We start from the raw sequence: 12125 nt of genomic DNA, 5'->3' as shown, positions 1-12125 counted from the left end.
AGATGCTCTGTGAATTACTTTTATCTTTACAAGTGCCTAGACTTAACTTTAAGGGGAAATTCTGTGAAAACATAATTCAAAGAACTTATTCAGAATTTTGTAACTAGGAGCGACTCTTTGTACAAGGAAGCTTTATGAATATGGCCCCAGTCACTTGTAAAAGAAAGCGGGTGGAACAGAAATTCAGTTGATGGTCATACTTCCCAGCGTGGGTCAGGATTTTATGAGATGACTGCCTGCAGCAAACCACAAGGATCATAAGTGATGACGTGGATTTTGAGAGTTGAAGAAATGTTGCCCAGGGTTAAGAAAGATACTTCCATCTGTGCATGGTTAGAACAGCATCGCCACTAACTCGATGTGACACAGGTAGGAATACTACAGAATGTGTAGGATTTCAATATGAGCTCTAGGCACAAAAGACGAATAATGAATGTTAATGAATGTGACTCAACTTGAAAGGCTACATCACCATGGCACTCCTTACTGACGCACCTATTTCCTTGGAGTCTATCCATTCATTGCCTGTTGCTTAATTGAGTCCAGCTTTATCCAATTATTATATCCCACATTCTTTCTGTGGCTATTTCAGACCCATCAAATATGTTCCCTTTATTTCTCCAGTCACTCTTGAGACCTTTGACCAGTGTTTGTACATCTCTGTCCTCTTCAGCAGCTTCACTGTCAAATGTAAAATATATATAACCTACAGTACTGAGCTCATCATGATGCTCTATCGTCTTTCAGTGTGTGTTAGTGTGCAGTGATACTCCTCCTGATTCTTTTCTCCTCTTCCATCTTTCGTCTTTTCTACCTCAGAGGTCACACTCTATATTTTAGGCCATTATGTCACCTCCATAACCACGCCTACCCCTTCATTTAGCATTAAATGATCTCTGATCGTTGATCCAGTTTTGGGTTTTATATACACTGAACAAAAATATAAACGCACCACTTTTGTTTTTGCTCTCATTTTTCATGAGCTGAACTCAAAGATCTTAAACATTTTCTATACACACTAAAGACCATTTCCTCACAAATATTGTTCACAAATCTGTCTAAATCTGTGTTAGTGAGCACTTCTCCTTTGCCGAGATAATCCATCCCACCTCACAGGTGTGGCATATCAAGATGCTGATTAGACAGCATGAATATTGCACAGGTGTGCCTTAGGCTGGCCACAATAAAAGGTGCAGTTTTATCACACCGCACAATGCCACAGATGTCGCAAGTTTTGAGGGAGCGTGCAATTGGCATGCTGATTGCAGGAATGTCCACCAGAGCTGTTGCCTGTGAATTGAATGTTCATTTCTCTACCATAAGCCGTCTCCAAAGGCGTTTCAGACAGTTTGGCAGTACATCCAACCGGCCTCACAACCACAGACCACGTGTAACCACACCAGCCCAGGACCTCCACATCCAGCATGTTCACCTCCAAGATCGTCTGAGACCAGCCACCCGGACAGCTGCTGCAACAATCGGTTTGCATAACCAAAGAATTTCTGCACAAACTGTCAGAAACCGTCTCAGGGAAGCTCATCTGCATGCTCGTCGTCCTCATCGGGGTCTCGACCTGACTGCAGTTCGTTGTCGTAACCAACTTGAGTGGGCAAATGCTCACATTCGATGGCGTCTGGCACGTTGGAGAGGTGTTCTCTTCATGGATGAATCCCAGTTTTCACTGTTCAGGGCAGATGGCAGACAGCATGTGTGGCGTCGTGTGGGGGGGGCGGTTTGCTGATGTCAACGCTGTGGATCGAGTGGCCCATGGTGGCGGTGGGGTTATGGTATGGGCAGGCGTATGTTATGGACAACGAACACAGGTGCATTTTATTGATGGCATTTTGAATGCACAGAGATACCGTGATGAGATCCTGAGGCCCATTGTTGTGCCATTCATCCACGACCATCACCTCATGTTGCAGCATGATAATGCACGGCCCCATGTTGCAAGGATCTGTACACAATTCCTGGAAGCTGAAAACATCCCAGTTCTTGCATGGCCAGCATACTCACCGGACATGTCACCCATTGAGCATGTTTGGGATGCTCTGGATCGGCGTATACGACAGCATGTTCCAGTTCCTGCCAATATCCAGCAACTTCGCGCAGCCATTGAAGAGGAGTGGACCAACATTCCACAGGCCACAATCAACAACCTGATCAACTCTATGCGAAGGAGATGCGTTGCAGAGTGACCTTTTATTGTGGCCAGCCTAAGGCACACCTGTGCAATATTCATGCTGTCTAATCAGCATCTTGATATGCCACACCTGTGAGGTGGGATGGATTATCTCGGCAAAGGAGAAGTGCTCACTAACACAGATTTAGACAGATTTGTGAACAATATTTGTGAGGAAATGGTCTTTAGTGTGGATAGAAAATGTTTTAGATCTTTGAGTTCAGCTCATGAAAAATGGGAGCAAAAACAAAAGTGGTGCGTTTATATTTTTGTTCAGTGTATATTCAAATAAAATAAAATAAAATAATATTTATTCATCAGTTTTATTTTGTTGGTTGCTTCCTTGTGACCATGAACATGACGAGATGTTTAGATATGTTTTCCTTCTGGTAATAATACCACACCAAGTATAAATCAATGACATGGAAGTGCATTCTTCATTAAATTGGTCTGTGACTCATACATCATGCAGGGTAACTGTATTTTGTTTTATGAGCGTGTGTGTGTGTGTGTGTGTGTGTGTGTGTGTGTGTGTGTGTGTACCTGTCCCCATGATCCAGTAAGCCACTGAGCACAAGGCTGGCTATTACACGACTGGATGCTGCTGGGCTGAAGGTCCGCATCGCATCGATCCTCCTCTGGACAGGTGACCATACGCTGCTGCTCACCTCCCCCACACACCTCAGAGCACTGACATTGTAAGACAATGCACACACACACACACACACACATACAATCTATAAATCTATGCGTTTAGGTGCATACATGTACAGGCTTGACTGAGTCGACTGCTGAGCTTCAACAGTGGAGGAAACAGCGCGCATCAAGACGTTTCTTTGAGTGTTATTTACGGTAGACGGTGCACAGTCAGGGTCATACCAGTATTTTTGCATGACTCACCACTGCGCTGCAAATTGTGCACTCTTTTCATCACCTCCATTGACAACAGTTTGTTGACATTCTGAATGCATTTTCTGAACTTCCCGAAGAGGCATTTGTTTTTGTCACTTTCAGAAAAATCAAGGAGCAGAGACTTGGCGCTCGCTTCAAAGTGATAATTTATAGCCCTTTGTTGTTACATGATTGTTGCATGGTTGAAAGCACAGATTGTTCTGAAATGTCCCACTTGTTGCTGAGTTCAAATACATGTGAGAAGCTGTGAAATCTAAGGCAACAGCAACCGCTGCCATACACTGCAATATGCCACCAAATTCATATTACACTCATCAACAACAGTATGTCGAATAATTGACCGTCTTCTGACAATACAGCTTGTGAATGTAATGCTACTCAGTTGCTCAAGCTTAAATCTCAGAATCTCCCACGTACTTGAAGGCATCAACAACCCAGAAGACCCCACACACACCATTACTACTCTACAATAACATGATTTAAATGAAAGACAAAATGTTGATGGTGAATGGTTACCTCAAAAAACTAATATAATAAAAGGCAAATAGCTACAAGGAAGACATGCATTAAAAATATGTGTTCAGTAATATAACAAGGTGTCTGGATAGATTTAAGACTTTTTAAGACCTTTTTAACACCACTTTAAATGAAATTTAAGCCCAAACTTGCGATGGAAATACACATCAAAAGTGAAAATATATTCTTTCCAGGTAAAGACATTAATGTCAATTTAAAATGGACGGTAAAAAATGACCCTGACGATATTTGCTGTGTTTAAGGTTCTGCAATGCATTTGTCCTTACGCTTGCCTTTTCCCATTTTTCATAGCTTGCGATGTCTGAGTTGACAGATGCAAACTCATTGTTTGATCAAAGTGCATTGAGGGGGCTAAAAATAGGGGCATTACGCACATACAGGTGTTGTGTCGAAGTCTGATACCCCGTCGAATAGAGTTTCCCTCCTGTTATAATTATGTTTCCTACAGCACCAACACCAACAATTACATCAGTGATGTGACTAAGAAACATTTAAAATCCTTTCAATCTGAATTTGAGACATTTTAAGGACCCATGGGGACCCTGTATAAAGAGAACAAAATCCATCTCATTCAAGTTTCGTTTTGGCTTTTTGATGTGGTGTTAAACATAGACATATATATGTAGACGCCGCATCGAGTGGGTTTGCCCGCTGCAGCGATACGTCAACGTCACCGCCATATTGGATGTGGCAAGGCTGTGCTGTAAACTAATAGAAGTGAATGGACTTAATTTCATAAAGCGCCTTTCTTCAGAGAAATTTGCATTAATGCCTCTCGTTTATTCATTCACACACACACACTAATATACTTGGGAAACAGTTAGGCACCAAAAACAATGTATTTGATCTTCTCAGATGGCTAAGATAAGAACTTTATTGATCCCACACAGGAGTAATTCACCTTACATCAGCTACAGAGAACAAGGTAGTGCCGAAAAACAATACACAGTATATACTGTGTATTTTTTCGGCACTATCTATCTATCTATATATATATATATATATATATATATATATATATATATATATATATATATATATAGACTATATATATATATATATATATATATATACAGTACAGGCCAAAAGTTTGGACACACCTTCTCATTCAATGCATTTTCTTTGTTTTCATGACTATTTACATTGTAGATTCTCACTGAAGGCATCAAAACTATGAATGAACACATGTGGAGTTATGTACTTAACAAAAACAGGTGAAATAACTGAAAACATGTTTTATATTCTAGTTTCTTCAAAATAGCCACCCTTTGCTCTGATTACTGCTTTGCACACTCTTGGCATTCTCTCCATGAGCTTCAAGAGGTAGTCACCTGAAATGGTTTTCCAACAGTCTTGAAGGAGTTCCCAGAGGTGTTTAGCACTTGTTGGCCCCTTTGCCTTCACTCTGCGGTCCAGCTCACCCCAAACCATCTCCATTGGGTTCAGGTCCGGTGACTGTGGAGGCCAGGTCATCTGCCGCAGCACTCCATCACTCTCCTTCTTGGTCAAATAGCCCTTACACAGCCTGGAGGTGTGTTTGGGGTCATTGTCCTGTTGAAAAATAAATGATCGTCCAACTAAAAGCAAACCGGATGGGATGGCATGTCGCTGCAGGATGCTGTGGTAGCCATGCTGGTTCAGTGTGCCTTCAATATTGAATAAATCCCCAACAGTGTCACCAGCAAAACACCCCCACACCATCACACCTCCTCCTCCATGCTTCACAGTGGGAACCAGGCATGTGGAATCCATCCGTTCACCTTTTCTGCGTCTCACAAAGACACGGCGGTTGGAACCAAAGATCTCAAATTTGGACTCATCAGACCAAAGCACAGATTTCCACTGGTCTAATGTCCATTCCTTGTGTTTCTTGGCCCAAACAAATCTCTTCTGCTTGTTGCCTCTCCTTAGCAGTGGTTTCCTAGCAGCTATTTGACCATGAAGGCCTGATTCGCGCAGTCTCCTCTTAACAGTTGTTCTAGAGATGGGTCTGCTGCTAGAACTCTGTGTGGCATTCATCTGCTCTCTGATCTGAGCTGCTGTTAACTTGCGATTTCTGAGGCTGGTGACTCGGATGAACTTATCCTCAGAAGCAGAGGTGACTCTTGGTCTTCCTTTCCTGGGTCGGTCCTCATGTGTGCCAGTTTCGTTGTAGCGCTTGATGGTTTTTGCGACTCCACTTGGGGACACATTTAAAGTTTTTGCAATTTTCCGGACTGACTGACCTTCATTTCTTAAAGTAATGATGGCCACTCGTTTTTCTTTAGTTAGCTGATTGGTTCTTGCCATAATAGGAATTTTAACAGTTGTCCAATAGGGCTGTCGGCTGTGTATTAACCTGACTTCTGCACAACACAACTGATGGTCCCAACCCCATTGATAAAGCAAGAAATTCCACTAATTAACCCTGATAAGGCACACCTGTGAAGTGGAAACCATTTCAGGTGACTACCTCTTGAAGCTCATGGAGAGAATGCCAAGAGTGTGCAAAGCAGTAATCAGAGCAAAGGGTGGCTATTTTGAAGAAACTAGAATATAAAACATGTTTTCAGTTATTTCACCTTTTTTTGTTAAGTACATAACTCCACATATGTTCATTCATAGTTTTGATGCCTTCAGTGAGAATCTACAATATAAATAGTCATGAAAATAAAGAAAACGCATTGAATGAGAAGGTGTGTCCAAACTTTTGGCCTGTACTGTATATATATATATATATATATATATATATATATATATATATATAGGTAGGTAGATGTTTTCATCCTTACGGGGCCTCTGTTTGGCGAACAGGCTGAACAGGCTGGAAGACTGGTAGGTTGCCGTTTTTGCAGTACACACACACACATATATATATATATATATATATATATATATATATATATATATATATATATATACAGTACAGGCCAAAAGTTTGGACACACCTTCTCATTCAATGCGTTTTCTTTATTTTCATGACTATTTACATTGTAGATTCTCACTGAAGGCATCAAAACTATGAATGAACACATGTGGAGTTATGTACTTAACAAAAAAAGGTGAAATAACTGAAAACATGTTTTATATTCTAGTTTCTTCAAAATAGCCACCCTTTGCTCTGATTACTGCTTTGCACACTCTTGGCATTCTCTCCATGAGCTTCAAGAGGTAGTCACCTGAAATGGTTTTCCAACAGTCTTGAAGGAGTTCCCAGAGGTGTTTAGCACTTGTTGGCCCCTTTGCCTTCACTCTGCGGTCCAGCTCACCCCAAACCATCTCGATTGGGTTCAGGTCCGGTGACTGTGGAGGCCAGGTCATCTGCCGCAGCACTCCATCACTCTCCTTCTTGGTCAAATAGCCCTTACACAGCCTGGAGGTGTGTTTGGGGTCATTGTCCTGTTGAAAAATAAATGATCGTCCAACTAAACGCAAACCGGATGGGATGGCATGTCGCTGCAGGATGCTGTGGTAGCCATGCTGGTTCAGTGTGCCTTCAATTTTGAATAAATCCCCAACAGTGTCACCAGCAAAACACCCCCACACCATCACACCTCCTCCTCCATGCTTCACAGAGGGAACCAGGCATGTGGAATCCATCCGTTCACCTTTTCTGTGTCTCACAAAGACACGGCGGTTGGAACCAAAGATCTCAAATTTGGACTCATCAGACCAAAGCACAGATTTCCACTGGTCTAATGTCCATTCCTTGTGTTTCTTGGCCCAAACAAATCTCTTCTGCTTGTTGCCTCTCCTTAGCAGTGGTTTCCTAGCAGCTATTTGACCATGAAGGCCTGATTCGCGCAGTCTCCTCTTAACAGTTGTTCTAGAGATGGGTCTGCTGCTAGAACTCTGTGTGGCATTCATCTGCTCTCTGATCTGAGCTGCTGTTAACTTGCCATTTCTGAGGCTGGTGACTCGGATGAACTTATCCTCAGAAGCAGAGGTGACTCTTGGTCTTCCTTTCCTGGGTCGGTCCTCATGTGTGCCAGTTTCGTTGTAGCGCTTGATGGTTTTTGCGACTCCACTTGGGGACACATTTAAGGTTTTTGCAATTTTCCGGACTGACTGACCTTCATTTCTTAAAGTAATGATGGCCACTCGTTTTTCTTTAGTTAGCTGATTGGTTCTTGCCATAATATGAATTTTAACAGTTGTCCAATAGGGCTGTCGGCTGTGTATTAACCTGACTTCTGCACAACACAACTGATGGTCCCAACCCCATTGATAAAGCAGGAAATTCCACTAATTAACCCTGATAAGGCACACCTGTGAAGTGGAAACCATTTCAGGTGACTACCTCTTGAAGCTCATGGAGAGAATGCCAAGAGTGTGCAAAGCAGTAATCAGAGCAAAGGGTGGCTATTTTGAAGAAACTAGAATATAAAACATGTTTTCAGTTATTTCACCTTTTTTTGTTAAGTACATAACTCCACATGTGTTCATTCATAGTTTTGATGCCTTCAGTGAGAATCTACAATGTAAATAGTCATGAAAATAAAGAAAACGCATTGAATGAGAAGGTGTGTCCAAACTTTTGGCCTGTACTGTATATATATATATATACATGTATGTATGTGTGGAAAGGATGACGCAGTTATTCGGCAAACCACCGTTTATTACTGAACAGTAGCCTACAGGTTACTGTTGGCCGTAACCGCGCCAAAACAGCCAACAAACAAGAACTTAGCTGTAACTCCAACTGTGCACTCCTGCTCTCTCCTCCAGCTCTCTCCTCCACACACCAGCACCCTCACACATTGCCCTCATTCCCGTCACACTCGCACCCCGCCCCCTACCTATACTCATTCAATCCCAAACATGCCATTAACTCACAGAACATTGACATTATAACAGAACATTTACTGCAGGGTTGCTACAATATATAGCCTATATATATATATATATATATATATATATATATACACACACACACATACACATGTGTGTATATACTGTGTGTATTGTTTTTCGGCACTACCTTGTTCTCTATAGCTGATGTAAGGTGAATTGCTCCTGTGTGGGATCAATAAAGTTCTTATCTTAGCCATCTGAGAAGATCAAATACATTGTTTTTGGTGCCTAACTGTTTCCCAAGTATATTAGTGTGTGTGTGTGTGTGTGAATGAATAAACGAGAGGCATTAACGTAAATTTCTTTGTAGAAAGGTGCTTTATGAAATTAAGTCCATTCACTTCTATTAGTTTACAGCGCAGCTTTGCCACATCCAATATGGCGGCAACGTTGATGTACAGCTCAGCGCTCGATGCGGCGTCTATGTATATATGTCTATGGTGTTAAAATGTTCTGACAGATATCACCATTTTATTTAAAAATACACGAGGCAAGCTTTGAGTGACACTTCTCCTTTCCAACAGAAAACCAGAAAATACATCATTTGCTTTATATGACTCACCTGACCCCAGGAGGACGTGTACCAGTCCAGACATGGCTGAAGGTTACAGGTCATCCGGGTGTGCGGCCTGGAGGACATGGCCCGGCAGTGGAAAGGTCGCAGGGGCCTTTGATCCCGCAAGTCGAAACACTGGACCTCTCGTGATTTAACGCCGCCTTCACAATTCTTGGAGCACTGGGAGAAGACGTGGCATGATTGTTATTCAGACAGCACGAGCTGTAGTAGTGAGTCACAGGCAGCTTGGTTTGCTGTGTGGTTTGAATGGGTTTAATTACTCATTTACAAACTTCACTGATATGAACTGAAGTGATGGATGAATGTTTGAAAGACCAAGCAGCAGTTCCAACATCCCCTGACCGACTACAGAAGATAACATCTGACCTGAACGGCTAATAGATGTTAATATTTATAACAAGAAAATCCCTTTAGAGCTATTTTTATACTAAAAGTACTTCTGTTTGTCTGACCACATCATTTGCCTGGGACAGCTTATCTTCATCTTATTTCAGGCTCATCATTTTCAGTTTTATACAAACAATCTCATCAGAGTTTGTTTTGAAATAAAATCTACAGCCATGCTAGCACCTCTGTGAGGCTGCACATACTGCAGGCACAGTGGTGCTTTGAGCTAAATTAATATCAAATGATTATGCTAACATGCTAATGTTTACCAGTTATGCTTTGTTTTAGGTTTCATTACACAGTGTACATAAACAGTACTCCATACTCCCTGCTCTCTGTTAAGATTCCCTCCATTCATAACTCACCATGTCATCAACACAGACATCACTTTATTTGTTCATTACCCCCTGTAACATAAACACTACTGAAATAAAATATTGTATATCTATTGAAACAAAAACTCATACCATTACAAAACATACTCTTATTGAAATGTATGTAAATTGTGAATAAATGTGATTTGATTAATTTACAAAATATATGGTGTCGCAGTTGACTATGGTTTCACCTTGGTTATTATTAGGTTTTTATTATCAATATCATTAGTAGTTATTATTTATGACAAAGTCCATCCATCCATTTTCATCCGCTTATCCAGGCTGGCTCACTGGGGCAGAAGGCCAAGCAAAGCACCCCAGACGTCCCTCTCTACAGCAACACTTTCCAGCTCCTTCTAGAGGACCCCAAGACGTTCCCAGGCCAGAAGAGATATGTAATCCCTCCAGCGTTTTCTGGGTCTGCCCTGGGGCCTCTGACCAATTGGATGTGCCCAGAACATCTCTAACAGGATGCGCCCCAAGGGCATCCTGACCATATCCTTGAACCACCTCAACTGACTGAGCTCCCTCAGGATGTCCTAACTCCTTACCCTATCTCTAAGGCTGAGCCCAGCCACCCCACGGAGGAAAGTCATTTCAACCGCTTGTATCCAAAATCTCATTCTTTCGGTCACTACCCAGAGCTCATGGCCATAGGTGAGGGTTGGGACGTGGATGGACCAGTAAATCGAAAGCTTCGCCTTCTAGCTCCACGATGATCCAGCACAGCACCAACATCAATGTAGATGCTGCATAAAACCGGCGTTTCATCTCACGCTCCATTCTACCCTCACTCCTGAACAAGACCCCGAGGTACTTGAACTCTTGAACACTCCTCCAACCCAGAGGGGGCAACCATGGGTCTTTTTCAGGTGGGTAAAAACTAACCAAATGGAGTAGCATTTGCTCATCTCCATTTGATTTTATGTATGTGAAGTAGTGTTGTCACGATACCAAAATCTTTGTTTCGGTACCAATACCAATATGAATTTCGATACTTTTCAATACTCTTCGGCACTTTTCCTAAGGAAAAGTCCTTTTGGATACAAACCTTTAGAACAATAAATAGTAGGGGTGTAACGGTACCAAAAAAATCATGGTTCGGTAAGTACCTCAGTACGGACGTCACGGTTTGGTAACTCAAATGTTCCACCAAGTTTGTGTTGTCTCGTGTTGTCTCCCTTTGTGAGGTAGACTTTCTCTTGTCTTTTTTCACATGCGCCAGCTGCAGATGTTGATACAGGTGTTGTCATACACACCACTTGTGCAATCTGTGCTCCAATAGGAACAAGAAAGGCGTTTGTGTGCATAATTGAGTAAAATAAATTAACTAAATTAATGAATTGAATCAATTTCAAAGTACCGGTATTTTCCAAATGCAGTATAGTACCGTTTGGAATACTCTAGTACCGCGGTACTATTTTAGTACTGGTATACTGTGCAACACTAATGTGAAGTGAGGATTTTCTATGAAGAAGTCACTGCAATAAACTTTATGTTTCAGTCTATACCCTGTGCAGTCTACTTCACTACTAGGTGATGGGAACACATCCTTAGTTTAGCCTGCTAGCATGCTGAAATTTGGTCACTACCACCAAACACTACAGTAAGTACAGCTGAAGCTGAATGCCATTTTGACTAAGTGAAACTTTGAGCTGAAGGTGGCGCTGGATGAAAAGCATCAAAGTTATTACAATTCATCTTGAGGGAGACATGGATGTCTGTTACAAAATTAATGACACTACATTCACTGTATATCTGGACAATTAACTCAAAGCTATAAATGTCAACTGCATGGTGGCACAAGATAAACTCAGGAGATCATCAAAGTTGTTATTATCTTCTGCGGACCATGAATGTCTGTGACAAATTTCATGGCAATCCATATGATTTTGGACAAAGTAGTGGACTGACGGACATTGCTTTCACTACAGCCACCGCGCTAGTAAATAAATCCAAAAATCCAAGACATGATAGGACTTTTGACCAAATCCAAATATTTTCTAGGGTAAATATTTGTAAAAAAAATCGGACCTAAGAATGACCATTTGAAGCATTGATTTTGGTTGTCTTTGTTTGTGTTTAAGTTTTCTCACCTTACTCCACTCTTCGACTTTCCATATAGCGCAGGGGCGCAGGTAACACCTCTGGGCTGGCACAGGCCTCTTAGCTGGATCACAGTCAGAGTCTGAGCCAGTGCTGCAAGACAGCGTCCTCCAGATGGCACCCAGACCACAGCTGGTGGAGCACTGCCCACAAATGAAGTAACACATCAGAACACCACTTCCACTTTGTGATTTCAGGGTTAGGTGTTAAAACT

General features: G+C 41.9%; 1 protein-coding gene across 1 annotated transcript in view; it reads right to left on the bottom strand.

Moving 5' to 3' along the window:
• The window catches only part of LOC125882438 (A disintegrin and metalloproteinase with thrombospondin motifs 7), a 118162-nt gene that overhangs the window by 17988 nt on the left and 88049 nt on the right, over positions 1 to 12125 (bottom strand). Inside the window, exons 20-22 of the mRNA XM_049566130.1 lie at positions 11902 to 12054; positions 9027 to 9200; positions 2726 to 2872 (exon numbers count right to left, since the gene is read on the bottom strand). Coding sequence (XP_049422087.1) covers positions 2726 to 2872; positions 9027 to 9200; positions 11902 to 12054 — 474 coding nt within the window. The remainder of the gene's footprint in view (positions 1 to 2725; positions 2873 to 9026; positions 9201 to 11901; positions 12055 to 12125) is intronic.

Source organism: Epinephelus fuscoguttatus, linkage group LG2, assembly GCF_011397635.1.
Source record: "Epinephelus fuscoguttatus linkage group LG2, E.fuscoguttatus.final_Chr_v1".
NCBI classification, from domain to species: Eukaryota; Metazoa; Chordata; class Actinopteri; order Perciformes; family Serranidae; genus Epinephelus; species Epinephelus fuscoguttatus.
Note: the sequence above shows the minus strand (reverse complement) of the source record. Positions and strands in the feature narration are given on the sequence as shown.